Here is a 25525-nt window from a genome sequence, read left to right on the forward strand (position 1 = left end):
TAACGCCTGCCCATCGGAGAAGGCGTTCTCTGTGGTGCCGGGAGCACCGGAATTGGAGAGACAATGAATGGGGACGATTACTCTTTACAGATGAGAGCAGATTCAGTCTGAGTAGCGATTCTTATCGCATACTCATCTGGAGAGAGCGGAGAAGCCGCAATCATCCCTCGAACATCATTGAAAGGGACGGGTATGGAGGTCGCGGTGTTCTCGATTGGGGAGGCATCATGCTTGGTAGTCGTACAGACCTTCACATCTTCGACGCAGGTTCAGTCAACGGGACCCGTTATTGTAACGAGATTCTTCTTCCATATGTGCGTCTTTTTAGAGGTGCTATGGGTCTGCAGTTCCTTTTCATGGACGACAATGCACCATGTCATCGCATAGTAGCTGCCGAAAAGCTCTTAGAGAGTGAGGATGTTGATGTATGGATTGGCCGGCACGATCTTCGGATCTCAAACTCATCGAGCATGTATGGGATTTTCTAGGCAGACGCTTGGCAGCTCGTACCTAACCACCAGTAACGATTCGGGAGCTTCGATTGGCGCTGCAAGACGAATGGGCAGCAATGCCTCAACAACTCATTGACACCCTCATTCTCAGCATGGGCAGACGCTGTGAAACCTGCCTAGCAGTCGGGGGAGATCATATCCCCTACTAAAGACCGGATGTTTCTTGCTGGACACCCATCACAGGGATGTTTCGGCCTTCAGTCGCATTGCGCTGCATGCTACTTTTTCAATAAAAGCTTCTTCTTATCCCTCTGATTTCTCTTTTAGTAAAAGTTGCTTACATTACACATGTCCTTACGTATTGGGGATCTTACGGTATTAAATGTGTTGATTTGGAAAGCTTTTGTACAAAGTTATACTGGAAAAACCGTCTCGTCCTTAATTTTCTCACACCAGTGTATTTATTCAATAACGGAGCTTTTATTTAAATACAGTAAAATTCCAGTTCTTTATGTTTAAATTCGGTAATAGGAAATGGGTTAAAACATTTTGAAGGATGTCTTCAAATGTCTAAAATAATTGGTATGGTGAAAAAAATCTAGATACCCTTTTCCACAAAGCGAAATTTCAACCTGCGCGAGAAGTTTTGGAACTCATCCCTAACGTTAGCTGAGATTGTAAGACGGCCAAAGCAGTTCAATAACATCCTCCTACATAACATTTACAGTAGTTCCATATTAGGAGGATATTGGTACAATAATCTCATTGACGTCTAAAATGTTCATCCACGCGACAATCTCTGCTGACAGAAAACACAAACGTGGCACCACTTAGCAGTTATCGCTTATTCTTTTTTTTTTTTTTTCTAAGCCATGCTCTACTCAAGGCAAATATTGGGGAAATGTGAACATTTCGATGCCAAACAAACTAATGGTGTTAAACAGATAGAACGTATGGCGTCAAAATATGTCTGATGTCAACTTCGTACTTTTCAGTCTTACGAGTCTGATTGATGCAAATTTTACTCGCGTAAGATTTAAACTAGTTAAATTGTTTGAAACCAAGTCTTTTTTTTTTTGAAACTTTATTTAAAAGTAGTTTCCAGAAATCGCTACAAACTACTTTTTTTAACTACTCGCTACACTACAAACTATTAAAAAATGTAGCTACTACAGTAGCGTCGCTGCTTGTAGCGCGCTACTTCCAACCACTGATTCAAGCAAGTCTTTTAAAAAAAACTTTCAATTTTCGCTCTTTGCTTTGATTTTGCGATAATTCAGACATTGAGATGTTCGTCCAGTTTTTGCATGTGTAATTTTGTTTTTGTTGGAAATATTGCTTCCTCGTCAAGCATGGGGAGGGATCAGAATTATAAGAAAGATATAGAAGAAAGTTTCGTGATGGCCACAACATACTAGTTAGACTTGAGGATAGTAATATACTTAGGGAATGTAATATCGGTATACCGAACACCGGTATTTCGAGCAAATTTGCAATTTCGAAATACAGGTATTTGCTGAAGTAAAATACCGGTATTTTCGGTATTAGCTAAAAATAATAAATAGTTTCAATTAAAGATTTTTCAATTTGACTTATTTCATTTCTTCTTATATTTTAAATGCATCTCTTTTTTCATGATTCAGAACCAAAATTTATCTATTGCTGTGAAAATTTAGCTTCAAAAGCACGAACTAATAGAATATCATTAAACAAAGGTAGCGGAAAGATTGCAAAATGATATTGTCATTACTAGATGGTAAAATGAATCTTATTTTCGTGCGCTTTTGTGCACCATGCTTTTATTTTTTCTATTTCCCTGATCGCTCAATTAGAGTGTGATTTTTACTATCTTCTATAGGGTCTGGTGAGGTAAAGTGGTCATAAAATCGTAGGTTTTCAACTTTGGTGGATAATAAATACAACAAATTATTTAAACACTTCAACTTTTTTTGTTGTTATTTTACATTGCATTATTAAAGAACACAGTACATTGAAGTTTAGAAAAAAATATTGATTTAATTAGTTTTATAACACTTTCTTTTCCCTTTGTATTTATGACCACTTTACCCCATGGGATGGGGGAAAGTGGTCATAGCATGGGGTAAAGTGGTCATAGTTAAAAATAAATGCAAAACCATATTAAATAACCCTAATATTTGTACATTTCAGTTATTTTTATGGTTACAGGTATATGCACTAATATATGTGTGTATTCACGAGTATATACGTGTCGTGTAAACATGAGTAATCACGTTCATATATGAGTAGATACCGTGCATACCTGAGTATATGCGTGTATAGTAGACGTATATACACATATATGTAAAAGTGTACATGTGGATACATACATAAGTGTACATAAATGTATATACGGGTATACACGAGTTAATTCGTGGATGCATCCAGTGCGTGTTTCTACGTGTCTACTCACGTATATACATGTATATATGGAAGCACGAGTATATACGTATGTATACGTGGAAACACAATTATATTCCTGAAATAACGTATATACGTACATTTATGTGTATACGCCAGTACATATATGTATTCACGAGTATGTACGCTTATATAAATGTATGCCTACAGAGTGAATCCAAGCTCTTGCGCAAAAATCTAAGGGGTGTGAGAGGTGAGGATAAAAAGGAAAGAATAATAAGGATCTTATGGTCGCTGACGAGCTACATGCACACAAAGCCAGAAACTGATGGAATCAAAACAGGTCACACTTTTTTTACACGAAGATGATTTTACTCAAAACTTTAGTTTTTAAGAAATATTTAGAGCACTTGTTAAAAATTACGGCCCGTAGTAGTTCTAATACACGCATCGGAACCAAGGCGCAGCGACGGATGAAAGTTTTTCAAAAGTCGCGTTATTAAAACAGAGAGTGCTTTGTGATTGCGACGCATGTATTACAGCTGCAGGCCGCAAATTTCTTCAATCACTTTAAAACTTTCTTACGACCTAAAATGTTGTGCAAAATTGTCTTAGTGTAACAAATTTGTGACATGTTTTGCATCCATCAGTCTTTGGCTTTGCGTGCCAATGTAGCGCGTCAGCATTGTATTTGTGACCATATGTTCCTTATGATTCTTGCTTCTTATACTAACCTCTTACACCTTTTAAAAATTTTCCCAAGAGTTTAAACTCACCCTGTATACTTGTATGTCATATGCTTGTATGTAAGTGTCTACTCGAGTACGTACGTGTATATACGTGTCTACTTGAGTATATAAGTGTTCGTATACATACGAGTAAAAGCAAGTATATACGTGTATAATCGAATGTATATCTGCATAGATAACAAATACCCATATCGCATATACATATTTATTGGTGCATTTATGTGAATACGTTTATATACTCGCCTATACGAGTATATGCGTATGCATAAGTATATACTCGTATATTTAACCCCATTTACTGTAAAAACAATACATATTAAGTGAAATTAATATTTAATTTATATCTGCCTTAGACATAACTATTAAGTGACATTAGAAGAACAATATTCGTTAAGCCTAATATTATGACCACTTTACCCCATCGTATTGAAATTGTTCTAAAAAATGATCTAAAATATATTTAGCTAACTGCTAATGAGTAAGCGATCTTAAGACATGTAGGAAGCTTCCTGTGCCCTCAATCTGTTCATAATTCTAACAAACAAAATTTCCCAAAAAAGTTAAGAGGTGTTTAGATTTTTAAAATTTTCATATTTACACAAAATATTTTTTTTACCAAATAAAATTTTTCCAGCTTTGAAATTTTGTGTTCAAAATGTAATTTCTAACTTAACGAACCAAAAATAAAATTTTTACATTCATTCGACTATTTATTTCCAATATATAGTCACTTATTTGACGTATGACCACTTTACCCCATTCACCACTTTCCCCCCACCAGACCCTATCTAATATACAGAAAAAAGTATTGGATACGTGCAAATTTTCGAATTTCGACGGATTCGAACGTTTTGAGGTGTGCTGAATCCATTTCGACCATTTTTGGAAAAGGTCTGCCTGTCTGTGTGTCAGTCACACCAGTTTTTTGGGTCTGCTCTACAGCAAAAACTACCGCATGAAATCGAACGAAATTTGGTACACATATGTGCCCCTATGTGACTTTGTGCCCATTGGTTTTTGGCCCTAATTCCTCCAAGGAGGGTGGAGCAATGGGACGTTTTTCGAGTTAAAGCGTGCTTGCTATTCCAAAAAAGTAATTGGTGGAATCAAACAAAATTTGGTCCATAAGTTACCCATAACAGGTACAGGTGCTGATTCAATTTCAGTGTCAATAGCTCAAACGGGGGTTGAGCTATAGAACGTTTTTTTTTTTTTTTGTCGTCAATTGTGATTGCTGTACCTCAAGAAATAATGAACGGAATCAAACAAAAATTTATCGACAAGTAGCCCTTAGAGGGTATAAGAGCCGATTCTATTTTGGTGTCAACAGCTGAAAAGGGGGGGGGTGCAATCGAACGTTCTTTTTTTCCATTGTGAGTGCCATATATCAAGAAGTAATGCTACGTTCTAGATGAATTTTGGAATAAATGTGAATCAATATGTAAACAGGCGTTGGTTCAATTTTGGCGCCAATCGGTCCAAGAGGTGCTGACTTTTTTTTTCTTTTTTGCGAATAAAAATAGATTTATTAATGCAACAATAAGATAGATAAATTGTATTAGACTGTCGTCTGCGTATTTCTCGTGATTTTAATTGTAAGGAAATGATCGGAAATATTATCTCAATGATTTAAAATTTTTAACAGTTACCATCTTATGTTTGTTAACAAATAAAATATTTGTAATTAATTCAAACAAGGTTTTTAAAATTACTTTCAATATTCGCTCTTTGCTTCGTTTTTGCAACAAATCAGACATCGGGATGGTCGTCAAGTTTTTGCAAGTGTAATTTTGTTTTGTTGGGAATATTGCTTCCTCGTCAAGCATGGGGTGGGATCAGAATTATAAAAAACATATAGAAGAAAGTTTTGTGATGGCCACAACATACTAGTTAAAATTGTTCGAAGTTTAACTTTTGTACTTCTTGACTCATTTTTATTTTTACTTCAAACTTTCAAAATCTTAAATCAGCATCTGGTTTTGAAAATTTTTGTAGTTGAAAGTATGCATCTAGGACTAATGGCTGAAAAAATAGAGGTCTTTGCACACACACATACAGGTTCAACTGGAACACCCTACATAGTGCCTAGAAAATTCGCATAGAAGTAAAGCATACTGAATTGAAACATTTTCAGATATGTTCATTATTATAATCGTAAAGAATTTTGAAAAGAAAGCGAAAATGAATAAGATAAACTTACAAGTTCAAATTTAGTCAAAATTATCGTAAATGTGAAACCAAAGGGCTAATCAAAAGCAAACACAAACCTCTCCTGATAAAGAGAAAATGATGTTAACATGAAAAAGTATCATCTCGAAGAGAAATTACAACTAGCTATAAATTTAAAAAATGAATAAATAAAATAACATTGTATGCAATACACAAGAAACACGCACACTCAAAAGGATTTATCCAAAAAATTTTGCAAGAGATTGAATCATTTGAAGGACTTCCTGACAATTGGAAGTGTATCGCTCATTAACAGTACCACAAACCTCCACGAATTCAGAGTATTTTCAACTGTAGGAAAGTTAAGCACTAAAATGAATTCCAGGCATAGGGACATTTCAATAGATGCACTGTTTTTTACTATTATTGATTTTTTTATTATGACATTTGTTCCTTCATTTCATATTTGTCCACAATACGTTTTCATAAATTGTACAATTTTTGTTCAAAATTATGAAATATGACAACAAAACAAGATGTTTTCAAGCATTTTTGGAGAAATTTTTGAAAAAAAAAAAAAAAAAAAACGGTGTTCTGGTATTAAGTTTTAAAAATACCAAATACGGGTATTGAATTTTTGGTCCAGTATTGCAATCCCTAAATAATATACTTAACTGAAAGAATTTAAGCTTCCTATTTCAACTGGAAGAGGGTGCTCATCCCCCTTCCCTTCAATGTATGAGACTGAAAAAACAATACTACATATTATAATTTACACTAGTAACACGTATATATATTACAATAAAATTATTTACAAAAAAAAAAAAAAAAAAACAGCTGGGGAAATTAAATGACTTAAAACTATGGCATTTACTATACTATGGAATATGGATAATGATAAATTAAGGGGTAATTGAGCAATCCCAAATTCAATTTTCCTTTCATACTCACCCTCTTAAAATATGATTAAGAAATGGAAGCTTTTACAGCATTATGCTATTAGTAAGTCTTTGTGCGAGCATTTTTTCATCCTAATAACAGGATTTATGTGAAAATACTGATTAAAATTTGAATCGACTAATAATTTGTTTGTAGACTATTGCTTTGTCATCCGGTCTGAGGTAGCATACCAAATTTCAAAGGACACCACAAGAAGTGAGTAAAATTGAGTAGCAAGATGCCTTTATATCGATATGTACAGGTGAAGCTAATAAAGGCAGATCAATATTATGTTGCTTGAAGTGTACATAAGTAATGAAATAAATAAAAGTTCTGGATGTTTCAATTATTTTATCTAAATGAATTATTATACACTGAATAATGAGGCTTTCTTGCATCATATATATGTACATATATTTATAAACTTGTTTGTACAAATATTCTACAAATGAAGAATGAACAAAATAATAAAATCTACAACTGTGGGCTATTGGGCTGCAGTCCCGAAGATGGAACCGGTATTCAACTGATTGGGATCCTCCATTTGTGGATTTACTGCAAAATAAAAGTTAAAATAAATAACCTATTAATTGGTTAAAGCAAACTTTATATTATGTTAAGCACAATTATTTACAATATGGGTCATTCTTCAAAAAGTGAAACTTTTCTGTCACACACCTTTTACAATAAAAACTTAAAGGAACAATTCATTTAACAATGCTTTTTAATTTCAGCAAAAATATATCTATGTAAACCTGCCAACAATTTTTTAATAATAATTTTTCTTTTCATATATTTTTAATTCACAACATGTGAATACTCACCTCTGTGGCATGTCACACCTTATGTGACAGTTTATGTTGCTTAATAACTTGTTTAATTAAATTATGTACTTATTTATTATTCCTTTCACAAGTGCCTCAAATACTAATTGTATAAGTATATTTAATTTTTTGTGTTTTAGTTCGTTTTAGTGGGCTAAGGAGTCATGTCACACAAATTCTCACCTCTCTTACCAAAACAAAAAATGCCATTCCTCATGGAAAATGTGGCAGAAATGACATTTATTTTCCATGATACTAGGGAGCCCCTTGTTATTTTCAGGCATAAAGAAGTTGTGAGATTTTTGTCAAAAAGCAAGAAGATAGACTTCAAGGGCGGATACAAGGGAGGGGCGATGGGGGCGATCGCCCCCTCCTTGAGCCGAAAAACTAGTACTTTCTTCAAGTATATTTTCGACATTAAAATTTCAAAAACGCATTTTTACATAATCTTCGATGGTGTTAGAAGAAAGGGAGCTATTCCCCGGAATTCTTCCGGAATCGAAGTTTTGAAAACGCAATCGTAGCCCATCTCTTATTACTCTGGGGATAGGGACTAGAACTTTCAATAGGATTTTTTTTGAAATTGAAGTTATAAAATCTCAATTTTAGACGATCTTAGATGGTAATTAGGGATAGGTTCAAAGGCTCACCCTGGATATGTTTTGAAAGAAACACAACTATAATACGCCTTTGTTTACATAAGGGTAAGCGATGGGGTTCAGTACACTCTTTTGAAAGTTTAAAGAGATTAAAGTTCCAAAAAAAAAAAACAGTAAAAAAAATCGCCCCCTCCTTGAACATTTTCTGGATCCGCCCTTGATAGACTTTCTTATAAAAACCATGTGTGGTTATTGTAACTTCCCACCTCCATGAGCTTGAATTTCAATGATGTAAATAAATGTAAAAAAAAAAGAAGTGAACATGTTTTCATATGCTAAACATATGCAGATTGTAGTAACTAAGAAAAAAAAAAATCCTTGCAAAATGTATCCACCAGGCCGTATTAACGGAAAATTCCTCACCTCCATGACAGACCTTATCAATGTCATTATTTTTGAGGTGAAAATAAATGATGGATAGGGAAATACGTCAATCTTAGGCATTCTACCAAAATTATAAATTGCCAGTAAGTTCTCAAATTTACTATATACTGTTTTCAACACACATTTGAACTGAAAGGATAACTAACAAAAAAGCCGTACTTTAATCAAGAGAGCCGAAAATTAGATTGCCACTAATCATGAAAATAGCTCGTTGTTTGCACAATTAACAAAATTACGACTTAGATAGTAAGGTGGCCTCTATTTTTAAGCATTAAAAGTTTTTTTTCTTCTTTTTTTATTTGATTTCCATGAACAAGGATTTTTTTTATTGATGAGTAAAATAGTTGGAACTTAGCAGGGCAATTGCTTATGGTTACTTCTAGTAGGAAACATTTTCATGTAAGAATGAAAAAAAAAAGAAAACAAGAGGTTTCGAAATTCAAAAGAATTTGCGTTCAAAAGTTATGTTTTCTGAAGAATGACCCATACACATTCTGTCCCCATGATGACCTAAATGCCAACAGAGTAAGTTAGTTTTGTTCACTGTTCCTCACATACCTAGCATCTCATAGGCAAGATTCATACTTGCTAACTTTTGGAAATGGGCATCAGTTTAACTTTATCGCACACACAACTATCTCAGCCCAGGGCCGTAACCAGAAAATAATTTTGGGGATGGTTTAAAAACTTGCATATGGAGCTTATGAGAAGTTATGCTAATGTTCATGACGTTGGGTTGTCTTTTAAGAAAGCGTTTTATGCAATTAATATACATATGAAAGAAATTTTGAGTTCTGGAACAATATTTTTTGGAAATTTTTTAATATAAACTAATATTTAAATGTTAAACCGAACTTTTTTTTGGGGGGGGGGGGTGAACCCCCTGTTTATGACCATGTCTCATTCTATTAAAAATTTGCTCAAATTTAACTAACGCACAAAATTAAAAATATGAGTGCAAATGAGTACTAGCTAATATGTGTCACTAAAATATTAAGAAATAATGAAACCTGAATAAAGTAACTCAACATTTCCAAACATCTCAGTTCCCCAATTTTGATACTCCATCGCCATCCACAAGATCTTTAATCAATATTTTGAAAAAATGAAGTTTAGCTTGATTCAACTTCATGCAATTGGATTGAAATTTCCGAGAGGGTGCAGCAAAATGGCAGTCGTGCAAATCCTCTACTATGGAATGTGAGAGGTAAGAAAAGGTTAAAATATTGGTAAGCACAAAATTGGAGATATTCATGCAGTAGAATCTAACAGCAAACCAAAATAAGAAAATTTTGCAGAGGCAAAAGCAATCGTATTTCAAAATGCGTAAAAAATGAGACTATTGCATAAAAAACAACTAAAATGTGCACATTTTACACCTTATCTGTATAACTTGACAAGTAGAAAGATTTACTCCATTGTGATATTACAAGCCAGAATCATTTATTAAAAAACAGAAAGAATAAAACGGATACCAATGCCTTTAAAGTGGTAGAAGACAAGTGCTAACATGCATTTGTCATAAATCATGTTACATGATACTCAAGAAAATTTCTTACCAAATAATGATTAGCTATTTTGACTCTAATCTTGATATTTAGCATTTATCTAATATCCCTTTATTTCTTGCTATTGCAGAAGCTTGCACAGCTTTCAATGCGCCCGAACTTTCCAAAGATATATGCTAAGATTTTCAACAATTTCTGGTATTATTAAACATAAGACTGTCTTCTTGTATTAATATGAACTTAATTTTTGCTAGCTTGGAAACGGTTCATTTATAAATTAACATGCTTTGTAGAGACAAGGCTGTCCTAAGAGATGACAATACCTGAATTGAAATTAGAAATAACAATCTTTATTAATCATGATAAATTGCATCCTTTCTAGGCAGAAAACATTAAAAAGTGTCTCCATTCTTTTCTGTTCAGGATACTTTCTGCCCTCTTCTAACTTAACCGAGTAGAACTTTGCAAAAGTTCTTAAGACAGAAATTTTTCAAATAACAAGAAGTTCCGTCTAGAACTAGACGAGCCTACTTTCCCGTATACCCATACTACTTTCTAGTACCTGATCAATATTCTCAAAAATAGCTAAAATCGCAAATTTTTTCAAACATATTTTTTTAAATATTTTAAGCTGATTTCTAGGAATAAAATATTCCTTACTTTTCTTCAAAAAAACGAACAAATAAAATAGCAGCACCTTTTAAACAAAGCAGCTAATACACTTCTTTCCATTAAAAAATTTTTTTAACAGCTTTCAAAACAAAAAAATAATAAGTTCATTAAAATAAATACATCATATAAAAAAAATCGTTTCTTTTTCCCCTGTTGCCGAAAATAATTTTTTAAACGAATTAATGCACTTACCAAAATAAAAAAAAAACAATAAAATGTCAACTTAAAGAAATAATTTTCATTGTCAAAAAAAAAAAAAAAAATCGTCTGCGGATATTTTTCGAGTTTATTCACCGAAAACTAAATACCTAAATTAAAACTTTAGCGCGAAAATAAAAACAAATCATATCAACAATAATTATTTCACAGTTAAAACCACAGCAGCGGAGTCGGAGTCATTCTCATTTTGGGATAAAAGAGTCGGAGTCGAATATCCAAGAATCGGAGACAGTCATTTTTCCTCCGTGTATAAATGTTTGCCAAAGCTACGAAGTCAGAGTCGAAGAGTCGGAGTCCGATTAATTGTCGGGAACAGGAGTCAGAGTCGGTGTCAGGTCCCCCTAAATTCTCGGAGTCGGGAGTAGGTCGTCAAGAGCTATTTCCAACAAAGTTTGTTTGAAGTAAATCCGCCTTCAAGTACGGAATCTACATTGACTTTCAGTTTCCCCGTAGGCGCTAATGTTAAGGGATTTAAACTGTTCAAAATTGAACGGAAAATTGTTCAAATCAAAAAGATATCTTATATACAAGTTTTTTATCAAAAGCTTTTTCCTACAAAGTTTGTTTGAAGCAAATTCGCCTTACAGTTCGGAATTGCTTTGAATTTCCCCGTAGGCACTAATGTTAAGTTTTTTTGAACTGTTCAAAATTGAACAAAAAATAGTTCAAATCAAAAAGTGAAATATGGGAATGAGGTGTCCTCGCCGAGATCTTTCGAACAAAAAAAAAGTTTGTTCGAATCGGACTATTCATTCAAAAGTTATTAGGGGGGGACAGACAGACAGACCGACATTTTTCCCCATCTCAATACCCTACTTTCCAATTTTTAATTTTTCAATATTTATTTAATTATTTTATTTATTTTTGACTTTTTTTTGTTTTTCACGATATTTTTAAGATGCATTAAGCCTTCTTTCATGCTTTTTTCTTCTTTTTCTGACTTTTACTGGGAAAGTAGGCTAAAAATGGGGTGTGTACCACATTTAGTTTTAAATTATCATAGGGTTTAAAAAATGAAAATAACAAAAAATAATTCAAAAAAAAATTGATAAGTTCTCTTTTTCTCATTTTAAGAATGACTCCTATTTCACCACTAGGGAATAAATAATAGTTCCCTCTTTAATGTTATTAGGATATAAATTAAATAAAAAGGCAATGATATCTTAACTTTTCCAAAATTTAACTCATTCACTAATTATTTATTACTTTTAAACTTTTATCATGATGTTTTACTCCGTGTCCACTTTCAAATGAAGGAAAATTTTTCTACATCTGGCACACAAAAAAGGAAACATTTTACTTGGTAGAAAAATGAATAATACGCTTCTTAGCACACAAAACAGTATGCAGCACACATATATACATCCAATTAAGTTATTATTGCTTTCTCAAAAGACAACAAAATATAGCATTGAAGGGAAAGGCATTTTTACACGTGACAGTATGAGAGGGGAAAGCATGTCAATTTAGACATGGATCCTTGAAAAAAAGGGTATCCCTTCTCGACAAGATGCATTAAGTGCCAGATTGCTTTCTATACAGGCGATTCACACTCACAGTGCAGCAGATGACAAAAAGGAATACTATATTTCTTAGCATGAAAAAAGGTAAACAACTCACATAATAGATTGCTTTCTTACTGGCATTTAAAAAACGAGAAATTTTTATACAAATCGATATAAGAGCGAGCGGGAGGGATAAAGCACCAATTTATTTTTTGATCCTAAAATAAATGTGTCCCTTCTCCACACAATGCGCGAGAAATTGTCAACATCATTTTCTAATCAAAACACTTTTTGTAATCATTTAAAATCTGGTACTCAAAAGTGAACATTACACTTCTAGTGTGGCAGAAGACAAAAATCAATAATACATTTCTTAGAAGGAGAAAAAAAAAAGAATAAACTCAGGTTATACATCCAATACATAGCTTTAGCTTTCTTACAAAAAAAAAGGAACAACATATGTTATTTAAAAGAAGGGGTTTTTCATACAAGTACACAGTATGGAGAGGGAGAGAGGGTAAGGGATCGATTTAGAAATTAATCCCTAGAATAAATGTGTCCCTTCTCGGCACAAAGCACAACAAATTGTCTGCATTGTTTTCTATTCAGGACATTTATTGTAGTCTTCTAAAATCTGGCACTCAAAAGTGAACATTACACTTCTAGTGTGGCAGAAGACAAAAATTAATAATACATTTCTTAGCAGGAGAAAAAAAAGTAATCAACTCATGTTATACGTCCAACACGTCTATAGCTTTCTTACAAGAAAACATATGGTATTTCAGAGAAAGGCTTTTTCTTACATTACAGTACAGTGAGGTAAGGGGGCGAAGGTTAATGGATCAATTTCAAGATTCATCCCAAGAATAAATGTGTCCCTTCTCGGCACAAAGCACGACAAATTGTCTGCATTGTTTTCTATTCAGGACATTTACTGTAGTCTTCTAAAATCTGGCACTCAAAAGTGAACATTACACTTCTAGTGTGGCAGAAGACAAAAATTGATAATACAGCTCTTACGATGAGAAAAAAAGGAATAAGCTCATGTTATACATCCAAAAAATAGCTTTAGCTTTCTTACAGAAAAAAACAACAACATATGTTATTTAAAAGAAGGGGTTTTTCATACAAGTACACAGCATGGAGAGAAGAGAGGGTAAGGGATCGATTTAGAGATTAATCCCTAGAATAAATGTGTCCCTTCTCGGCACAAAGCACGACAAATTGTCTGCATTGTTTTCTATTCAGGACATTTATTGTAGTCTTCTAAAATCTGGCACTCAAAAGTGAACATTACACTTCTAGTGTGGCAGAAGACAAAAATTGATAATACAGCTCTTACGATGAGAAAAAAAGGAATAAGCTCATGTTATACATCCAAAAAATAGCTTTAGCTTTCTTACAGAAAAAAACAACAACATATGTTATTTAAAAGAAGGGGTTTTTCATACAAGTACACAGCATGGAGAGAAGAGAGGGTAAGGGATCGATTTAGAGATTAATCCCTAGAATAAATGTGTCCCTTCTCGGCACAAAGCACAACAAATTGTCTGCATTGTTTTCTATTCAGGACATTTATTGTAGTCTTCTAAAATCTGGCACTCAAAAGTGAACATTACACTTCTAGTGTGGCAGAAGACAAAAATTGATAATACAGCTCTTACGATGAGAAAAAAAGGAATAAGCTCATGTTATACATCCAAAAAATAGCTTTAGCTTTCTTACAGAAAAAAACAACAACATATGTTATTTAAAAGAAGGGGTTTTTCATACAAGTACACAGCATGGAGAGAAGAGAGGGTAAGGGATCGATTTAGAGATTAATCCCTAGAATAAATGTGTCCCTTCTCGGCACAAAGCACAACAAATTGTCTGCATTGTTTTCTATTCAGGACATTTATTGTAGTCTTCTAAAATCTGGCACTCAAAAGTGAACATTACACTTCTAGTGTGGCAGAAGACAAAAATTAATAATACATTTCTTAGCAGAAGAAAAAAAAGTAATCAACTCATGTTATACGTCCAACATGTCTATAGCTTTCTTACAAGAAAACATATGGTATTTAAGAGAAAGGCTTTTTTTTACATTACAGTATAGTGAGGTAAGGGGATGAAGGTTAATGGATCAATTTAGAGATTGATCCCAAGAATAAATGTGTCCCTTCTCGGCACAAAGCACGACAAATTGTCTGCATTGTTTTCTATTCAGGACATTTACTGTAGTCTTCTAAAATCTGGCACTCAAAAGTGAACATTACACTTCTAGTGTGGCAGAAGACAAAAATTAATAATACATTTCTTAGCAGAAGAAAAAAAAGTAATCAACTCATGTTATACGTCCAACATGTCTATAGCTTTCTTACAAGAAAACATATGGTATTTAAGAGAAAGGCTTTTTTTTACATTACAGTATAGTGAGGTAAGGGGATGAAGGTTAATGGATCAATTTCAAGATTCATCCCAAGAATAAATGTGTCCCTTCTCGGCACAAAGCACGACAAATTGTCTGCATTGTTTTCTATTCAGGACATTTACTGTAGTCTTCTAAAATCTGGCACTCAAAAGTGAACATTACACTTCTAGTGTGGCAGAAGACAAAAATTAATAATACATTTCTTAGCAGAAGAAAAAAAAGTAATCAACTCATGTTATACGTCCAACATGTCTATAGCTTTCTTACAAGAAAACATATGGTATTTAAGAGAAAGGCTTTTTTTTACATTACAGTATAGTGAGGTAAGGGGATGAAGGTTAATGGATCAATTTAGAGATTGATCCCAAGAATAAATGTGTCCCTTCTCGGCACAAAGCACGACAAATTGTCTGCATTGTTTTCTATTCAGGACATTTACTGTAGTCTTCTAAAATCTGGCACTCAAAAGTGAACATTACACTTCTAGTGTGGCAGAAGACAAAAATTAATAATACATTTCTTAGCAGAAGAAAAAAAAGTAATCAACTCATGTTATACGTCCAACATGTCTATAGCTTTCTTACAAGGAAACATATGGTATTTAAGAGAAAGGCTTTTTTTTACATTACAGTATAGTGAGGTAAGGGGATGAAGGTTAATGGATCAATTTAGAGATTGATCCCAAGAATAAATGTGTCCCTTCTCGGCACAAAGCACGACAAATTGTCTGCATTGTTTTCTATTCAGGACATTTACTGTAGTCTTCTAAAATCTGGCACTCAAAAGTGAACATTACACTTCTAGTGTGGCAGAAGACAAAAATTAATAATACATTTCTTAGCAGAAGAAAAAAAAGTAATCAACTCATGTTATACGTCCAACATGTCTATAGCTTTCTTACAAGAAAACATATGGTATTTAAGAGAAAGGCTTTTTTTTACATTACAGTATAGTGAGGTAAGGGGATGAAGGTTAATGGATCAATTTCAAGATTCATCCCAAGAATAAATGTGTCCCTTCTCGGCACAAAGCACGACAAATTGTCTGCATTGTTTTCTATTCAGGACATTTACTGTAGTCTTCTAAAATCTGGCACTCAAAAGTGAACATTACACTTCTAGTGTGGCAGAAGACAAAAATTAATAATACATTTCTTAGCAGAAGAAAAAAAAGTAATCAACTCATGTTATACGTCCAACATGTCTATAGCTTTCTTACAAGGAAACATATGGTATTTAAGAGAAAGGCTTTTTTTTTACATTACAGTATAGTGAGGTAAGGGGATGAAGGTTAATGGATCAATTTCAAGATTCATCCCAAGAATAAATGTGTCCCTTCTCGGCACAAAGCACGACAAATTGTCTGCATTGTTTTCTATTCAGGACATTTACTGTAGTCTTCTAAAATCTGGCACTCAAAAGTGAACATTACACTTCTAGTGTGGCAGAAGACAAAAATTAATAATACATTTCTTAGCAGAAGAAAAAAAAGTAATCAACTCATGTTATACATCCAACATGTTGCTACAGCTTTCTTACAGGAAAACATATGGTCATACTTGCCAACTCTGTTTTTGACGGGAGACTACTGTTTTTTGCGCCCATCTCCCGGTTTCCCGTTTTTTATATTTTTCTCCCGTTTTTCTAAGTTTTTCGCAAAATTTTTGAAAAAAAAGCTTAATTTTCAAAAGTCATCAGAAAGTTTAACTTTTTCCTCAATAGGTGGCGCGCAGGATTAACGCAAGTCTCCAGCGGGAGTGTGAAAACTCCCTGGAGCAGTGAAGAACCAATTTTTCTCCTTTTCGCTTACTTCTGATGGTAAAACAGCGACAGCCAAACTTACTTGTATTATTTTCCCCACTCGTTTCTGAATCTGGCAACCAGTTGGATAGCGTTGCTCGCAGAATGATTTGCACGTGATTCGCGGTTGTTAACAAATTAGCAGTAGCTGTGTGCTGGCATTAATTATGACGCCAATTAAAAAGCAAAAATATCTACAGAAATATAAACCAGAATATTCAACTGAATTTCCCTTTTTGAAAAAGTCGACGAAAAGTGACTATTTTGTGTTTTGCTTGGAATGTGCGAAGGATATTAGCATATCACATGGAGGAAGAAGCGATATTATTCAACACATCGGAAGAAAGGTGCACATTGACAACGTCGCTGCAAAAGAGCAAAGTGATAAAATCAACAGTTTTTTTGCGAGAAATAATGAAGATATGTCGGTTATTCGCGCCGAGTGTCTTTTCACGGCGTTTATTATTGAGCATAACTTGCCGTTGAATTGTTCCAATCACGCTGGAAATCTCTTCAGGAAAATGTTTCCGGACAGTGCTGTTGCCAAAAAATACGGTTCGGCGAGGACGAAAACAAGTGCCATTGCCTCGGAGTTCGCGGTCCAGAGTTGAAGTGCTTTGATCACAACTTTGAAAGAGCGGGCGTTTTGTGTATCGACTGACGGTACCAACGACTCCGATTCCAAGATTTTCCCCATGGTGATAACGTATTTCGACAAGGACAAAAAAAAGAGTGGAAAATTCGTTGCTTGCATTGCCCATTCTTAAAGGAGATTGCACAGGACAGAACATCGCCATTCTGCTTTTGAAGAAATTTGAAGAGTATGACATACCTGCTTCAAACTGTATTGCATTTTCAGCAGATAATGCTAATGTTATGCTCGGAAAGAATATTGGTGTTGCCGCTTTCTTGAAAAAAGAACATGAAAGCATGATCGTTGTTGGATGTGTATGCCACCTATTGAACTTGGCTGCTGAGAAAGGAGCTGCTTGTTTGCCGTTGAAAGTTGATGAACTCTTAGTTGATGTTTTTTACTATTTGGATAAATCTTCTAAAAGGAAAGAAAAGCTGCAATCCTTTCAAGAATTTTACAATGGTGAAACTAAAAAAATTCTGAAACATGTGGCAACCCGGTGGTTGTCAACAACCAAGTGCTTGCAGAGACTTGTGTCTCAATGGGAGCCACTTGTGGCTTTTTTTAAGTCACAAATTGCCTCTGAAAAGAAGCCATCAAGCTTGGAATTTTACACAATTCCTAAAAAAAATGAGTTGGAAAAATCTTCAGTGGCAACCAATGTCAAGAATAAAAATTCTAAACGACCACTTAGTGTCAACTGTGCTCCAAGCAGTTCAAACAAAAAATTTAAGGCTGTTGACTTAAAAAAATCTGTTTTATCTCGCGAAGAACGAATATTTTATGTACTTTCATCAGATGTAAATAAGGCATATTGTTTATTTATATTATATATTAATCCCATTTTTGATAAGTTTAATTTGTTATTTCAATCCCAAGCTCCTCAAATTTATAAAGTAAGAGTTCTGCTCATTGAACTATTTAGGCAAATTGTATCAAAATTTGTTAAAGTCAGTGTTATTAAACAAAGTGCTGATATTTTAATTATAGATTATCACACTCCTGGTAATCAACTTAAAGATGCTGATATACATATTGGTGAGAGTACAGATAATATTGTTCAAAAGTTGGTTTGTGAAGAACAAAAGCAATTTTTTTCTTCAGTTAGAGAATTTTATATAAAAGTATGTGATTATATGGTGCTTAAATTCCCACTTAGGAATGAGGATTTAATTCATGCTGAAGTATGTAATGTTAATAATATTGAAAATTCTCATTTTTCTAGTATTAAGTATTTTATAGATAAATTCCCTATATTTTGTAAGGGTGAAAATAGCAGCTGTAGCATCGAAGCTCTTCAGACTGCTTTTACAAATCTTCAAATTGAGGATCTCCCGGAGGATATTAAAACAGAAGAAAGAATTGATACCAAGTGGGTTCGAATTAGTGAAATCAAAAATCCTTTAGGGGAGTATCCGTTTAAAGAACTTGCTCATGTAATATTAAATATTTTGTCTATTCCTCACAGCAATGCAGAGTGTGAAAGAATTTTCAGCATAGTCAAAAAGAATAGAACTCAATTTCGATCAATGTTGTCAAATGAAAGTCTGGAAAATTTACTTTTGGCTAAGTGCAACTTTTCCGGAAACTGCTTCGAGCATTCATTTGATGATAAATTTCTGAAAAAAGCCAAATCGGCTACTACTTCTATGGTAAATAAATGATAATATGTAAAAAGGATGAGTAATAAATGTTATTTAGTTTTTTTCTCGAACTTTTTTGTTTTCTTTTTTCTCCCTTTTTCCCGGGTAGAATCTCCTGTTTTTTTTTTCTAAAGGTTGGCAAGTATGTATGGTATTTAAGAGAAAGGCTTTTTCTTACATTACAGTATAGTGAGGTAAGGGGGCGAAGGTTAATGGATCAATTTCAAGATTCATCCCAAGAATAAATGTGTCCCTTCTCGGCACAAAGCACGACAAATTGTCTGCATTGTTTTCTATTCAGGACATTTATTGTAGTCTTCTAAAATCTGGCACTCAAAAGTGAACATTACACTTCTAGTGTGGCAGAAGACAAAAATTAATAATACATTTCTTAGCAGGAGAAAAAAAAGTAATCAACTCATGTTATACGTCCAACATGTCTATAGCTTTCTTACAAGAAAACATATGGTATTTAAGAGAAAGGCTTTTTCTTACATTACAGTACAGTGAGGTAAGGGGGCAAAGGTTAATGGATCAATTTCAAGATTCATCCCAAGAATAAATGTGTCCCTTCAGGCACGTAGCTAGAACTTTGTTAAGGGGGGGGTCCAAGGTTTCACGAACTTCAAAAGAGGAGGCATGCTAAAGCAAAATTAGTAGCTCATATTTACGTTAAAAAATAAATCCAATTAAAACTAATTATTAAAATATGATAATTAACTAAAATTAATTAAATAATTGAAATTGATAGATCATTTATTAAAAAAATATTTAACAAAAATTTTACATTAAGTGGCAAAAAAATTATTGTCAGTTTATAAAATTAACATTAAACTAAAAGTTTTCCCATACTAAGTTTTCATACATGGATAGAAAAATTCCATCACATAAGCTTCCTCTGTTCTGATGCTTTGAAAATGAGTGATATAATTCCTATTAATAAAAAGTTCACAATAAAAGAAAATCAGAAAACGAAAACTGTTCTTTTGATTACTTGGAAAACGCAGGTAATAGTTTAATAAAATATTAAAGCTTTGTAATATATTTAAACAAAATATGTACAAGTCATTTTATTTGAAAAAAATAAAGAAATCTATATCTATCGAGTCGAATGTATAACTATGAATGCAATATAACGTAATTCCGCCACCCTGTCCGATTTGAACAAGATTTCTGGCAAAATTCAACCACCCTCTCGACGAAAATATTAGCAAGGTTTCATTTAAAAAGCTTGAACTAGTTCTTTATTTATCTACTTTATAACATTCTTTTGATTATACGAAATTGAATGAAGTTTCTAATTTTATCCGTTTTCTAATTATCATTTCTAACCATCATTTAAAAACTTGAACAAACTATTAACTCTTTGATGGATGGAGACTTCCTTTGATGCAATCATTTAAAAAAAAAAATGCGTATTGCCGTTTTTTTTAAATCGTTATTATTATTTTTTTGCAAAACGAATTGGTAAAATAAGCTATCTTAGGATCCGTTACGGTATTTTTTTTTCTTTCTAATGGGGCTTCGTTAGAGGCTTTAGCCTTTTCGGATCTAGTGCGAACCACCGATATGGCATCTAGTCTTTCAAATGCTACCATTAAGGCGCGGATGTGACTGCACAGGAAATTTCGATGCCGAGTTTCCACCAGATGGAGACACTTGAGCTCTCTTTGGTGCGAAACTGCACTAGGGGTTTAATTTTGTCAAGCCAAACGAATACCTGAGAGATCTTTTACCTGTCGAGTAATGGAATGTATGGTGAATGAAATTAAGCATCTATGTATTTTTATTTTAACAACATTTTGGAAAAAATGCAAATGATTGCTTTTTATAAATGTTTTTTATAAGGTCATGAATGATTTAAACATTATTGGCGATTTTCCTCTGATGTTTTCAATTTGATGTTTCATTTAAAAGATCAAGAGGAGGCATCGCACCCACCTATCTCACCACCAAACACGAGTTAAGTTTATTCTGCCAATACAAAAAAACTTCTGTACAAATCAGTCTTTTTCAAATTAAAAATATAATTGTAAACAATTACAGGGTAAATGGCAATATACTCTATTACGAATTATCGTGTCAATATTTGATTATAACCTGGTTACTTTACTGTCTTTATTAGCAGTAAGCAAGTGTTCGACTCGAAAATTTCATGATTTGGAGTCAAACGTCAAATTTTGATCATTAAGGTAATCTTCGTCCCGTTTGCGATTGCGATAATACAGTAGCATTAAATTAGATACATTTTCAACAATATGTAATATGCATAAAGCTAGCCAATTTTTGAAATCAAAACTTATAGGTTTCTTATAGCCTCAGTTTATAAATTTTTTACTCAACAGTCATCTGATGTTCAAAAGCCTAAAGACAATCTTTTGTAAAAAAATCTTAGAATGATTGTGGTTAAAAATCCAGTAATGATTTAAATCTACCTTCTAAAATTCATCTAACAATAATAACACTTCTGATTCTTTCATTTTCAAATTGGTATAACTTCCATTCTAGGAGCGATTTTGTAATCATCATGTATTCTCGAAAGCATATCATATTTTATAACTTAGGTATTGACTTTTTTTTCTTTCTTTTATGTGATGTTAGTAAAAGATATTCTATTGCAAGAAATAGCAAATAATTTTAACTTCAAGAAATTAAGAGTTAAAAAAAAATCTAATATAGACGTGAAAAACACAAGAAAATGTACCTCGCATTGACCTTTTTTTAATTATATGCGCAGTAAATAGCAGAAACTTTCATCTAGTAATTTTATAGTTAAATGCACATGTCCGTTTTTTGTTACGTTTAATACTACCTTCGCAATTTACTAATGATGGATGCATAGACGCTTATTAAATAATTCCTCAGTAAAACGGCGGTAAATACTAATCAGAAAATTTATTCCAATGAAACAAATACAAATATGCTTTTCTTGAAAAACGGAACAACATCGAAGAAAGATTTTTTTCTTCAGTTAAAAATGACTAGCTGCTCTTCTCTTGGGACCATAGACTCACATTTCAGTAAGATTTAAAAGTACGAATTTCTAATAATTACTTTTAAATTACATGTGTTAATATGGCCGAACTTGCAATTTAATAAACTGATTACAGTAAAATATTCAAGTAATTTTCAATTTCATTCTTCGCTTCATAAAATTTTGATACAGCGAAAAGTAATTTCGTTGCATCAACTTCAAATTTATTTATTCACTTATGTTCAAAAAAAAAAAACGAACTTTTCAGGATTACAGTTTAAAAGTTGTAATCTTCCGGGGAGATAAGTAATCTATTATTGTTAAAAATAAACTAAAAGTTTAAATAAGATTATTAATCAAAATATAAAATGAATCTGAAATAAATCATACCAAAAATATAAAGTTCAAAAATAAATTAGTAATTAATATTTATTTTTTCTCAACCTCAATCACACGAAATGTGCAGAATTTTTTTTTTCGTTGCTGTCGGAACTTAGTTTTTAAATGGGAAAACATTAACACATAAATTGCTCGTATTGTTAAGAAAACTTTAAAAGGAAACACTACAACTTACCTAGTTTATGTACACTTAATTTTCTTCTGATTACAATTTTGTTCAAGATATGTTTCCTATAAGCGCGTGGTAGAAAAAAACTGTGTGTTAAAATAGAAAATAATAGGAATTTCAATTACTAATTCACCAGGGATGCACCTCACTCTGACTGTCCTTCAAGCAGCATGTGTCTAAGAAATCAAGTCCAAACGGGAAAAGAGTCAAAACGAAAAGAAAGAAAGAAAACCACCCCAAGGAGACTGGGGAATGTTTGTTTTCAATTACTTTGCCGATGGCAATGTGGTGGGCTGAGGGAGAGGGGCCGAACTTCAAGGTCACAACCCAGTTGGGTTGAATTGGAAATTCGTCGTTTTCCGACGGATTCTTCGCGACACAGGAAGAGACCGGCGGCAACTGGGAACCCGCAGTTATTTCACAAGGTTCTCGTGTTCTGAATTGACTCGGACGCGGGAAAATTGTCGATAAATGGGAATATTTAAGGGGAAAATACCGGGTTTCATAAAATTTCTCTTTGGAAAATTTTTGTTGTCGTGAGGTGCAACAACCGAGAAAAAGCAGACAGTGGTCTTTCGGGAAGAAGGGGGGGGGGGGGGTCCGGACCCCATGGACCTCCCCTGGCTACGTCCTTGGTCCCTTCTCGGCACAAAGCACGACAAATTGTCAGCATTGTTTTCTATTCAGGACATTTACTGTAGTCTTCTAAAATCTGGCACTCAAAAGTGAACATTACACTTCTAGTGTGGCAGAAGACAAAAATTAATAATACATTTCTTAGCAGGAGAAAAAAAAGTAATCAACTCATGTTATACGTCCAACACGTCTATAGCTTTCTTACAAGAAAACATATGGTATTTCAGAGAAAGGCTTTTTCTTACATTACAGTACAGTGAGGTAAGGGGGCGAAGGTTAATGGATCAATTTCAAGATTCATCCCAAGAATAAATGTGTCCCTTCTCGGCACAAAGCACGACAAATTGTCTGCATTGTTTTCTATTCAGGACATTTATTGTAGTCTTCTAAAATCTGGCACTCAAAAGTGAACATTACACTTCTAGTGTGGCAGAAGACAAAAATTGATAATACATTTCTTAGCAGGAGAAAAAAAAGTAATCAACTCATGTTATACGTCCAACATGTCTATAGCTTTCTTACAAGAAAACATATGGTATTTAAGAGAAAGGCTTTTTCTTACATTACAGTACAGTGAGGTAAGGGGGCAAAGGTTAATGGATCAATTTCAAGATTCATCCCAAGAATAAATGTGTCCCTTCTCGGCACAAAGCACGACAAATTGTCTGCATTGTTTTCTATTCAGGACATTTATTTTAGTCTTCTAAAATCTGGCACTCAAAAGTGAACATTACACTTCTAGTGTGGCAGAAGACAAAAATTGATAATACATTTCTTAGCAGGAGAAAAAAAAAGTAATCAACTCATGTTATACAGTCGACGCTCATTATAACGACCATACATTATAAAGACCGTCCCATTATAACGAGCAGTGGTAGAAGTCCCAACTTTGTTCCTATAAACTCTGTTAATTTGCTTTCGTTATAACGACCGTTCTGAATCGTCTAATCCAATACAGCGACCGAATCAGCGGATGCTATTTCTTGTGTTCTTTCCAAAAAAACAAATTTGTAGCTGAAAATGACATTGATTATTGTTTACGGACATCTGCCTAAAGTTTTCAATGTTAAATCCAACTTAAAGAGGGGGTGGGGGGGGGAGATTACCATTCACCACAGCTAGCACAGAAAAAATAATGGGAGGAAAAATCGAGAAAATTCCAGATTAAGAAAAGGGAGTTGACAGATGCATTGGTAGTTTGGTGTTTGCATCTAGTATTTTTAAAGATTTGGGGTTCTCGAGGGACTTATAAACGTTTCTTTGGAAAGCAAGAGAAACACAATTTATCACCTATATCTGAAACAGAAAATAAGGTTTTGCAAAAATCACGTCTGCTAAAAAGGCAGACCTCTGTTTCTGGTTTTTATCTTCAGAAATTGTTGTGGTAGTAGTAGTAGTAGCAGATCTGAAAGTGTGTAACATTTTCGTCCCTATATTTTCTACTTTAAAACTTGTTTAATATTCTGTCATAATGCTGTGCACACTACTTTTCTAAAAATTCCTATGATAAAAACATTTGGGCATTTACTTGGGCATGCATGATGACGGTGTACATTTTTTAAATTTATACCTCTTATAACGACCACCCGTTATAAAGACCTTTTTCTCTGGGACGGAGATGGTCGTTATATCGAGCGTCGACTGTACGTCCAACATGTCTATAGCTTTCTTACAAGAAAACATATGGTATTTAAGAGAAAGGCTTTTTCTTACATTACAGTATAGTGAGGTAAGGGGGCGAAGGTTAATGGATCAATTTCAAGATTCATCCCAAAAATAAATGTGTCCCTTCTCGGCACCAAGCACGACAAATTGTCTGCATTGTTTTCTATTCAGGACATTTATTGTAGTCTTCTAAAATCTGGCACTCAAAAGTGAACATTACACTTCTAGTGTGGCAGAAGACAAAAATTAATAATACATTTCTTAGCAGGAGAAAAAAAAAGTAATCAACTCATGTTATACGTCCAACACGTCTATAGCTTTCTTACAAGAAAACATATGGTATTTAAGAGAAAGGCTTTTTCTTACATTACAGTACAGTGAGGTAAGGGGGCAAAGGTTAATGGATCAATTTCAAGATTCATCCCAAGAATAAATGTGTCCCTTCTCGGCACAAAGCACGACAAATTGTCTGCATTGTTTTCTATTCAGGACATTTATTGTAGTCTTCTTAAATCTGGCACTCAAAAGTGAACATCACACTTCTAGTGTGGCAGAAGACAAAAATTAATAATACATTTCTTAGCAGGAGAAAAAAAGTAATCAACTCATGTTATACGTCCAACACGTCTATAGCTTTCTTACAAGAAAACATATGGTATTTAAGAGAAAGGCTTTTTCTTACATTACAGTATAGTGAGGTATGGGGGCTAAGGTTAACGGATCAATTTCAAGAT

The 25525-nt window shown here is 33.5% G+C and overlaps 1 protein-coding gene across 1 annotated transcript in view; it reads right to left on the reverse strand.

The window, feature by feature from the left end:
* Positions 1-7026: 7026 nt before the first annotated feature.
* LOC129227378 (mitochondrial import inner membrane translocase subunit Tim17-B-like) overlaps positions 7027-25525 on the reverse strand; it is a 41621-nt gene continuing 23122 nt past the window's right edge. The window contains exon 7 of the mRNA XM_054861927.1: positions 7027-7243. Within this exon, the coding sequence (XP_054717902.1) occupies positions 7176-7243 (68 nt within the window). The 3' untranslated portion in view covers positions 7027-7175. The remainder of the gene's footprint in view (positions 7244-25525) is intronic.

Source organism: Uloborus diversus, chromosome 8, assembly GCF_026930045.1.
Source record: "Uloborus diversus isolate 005 chromosome 8, Udiv.v.3.1, whole genome shotgun sequence".
NCBI classification, from domain to species: Eukaryota; Metazoa; Arthropoda; class Arachnida; order Araneae; family Uloboridae; genus Uloborus; species Uloborus diversus.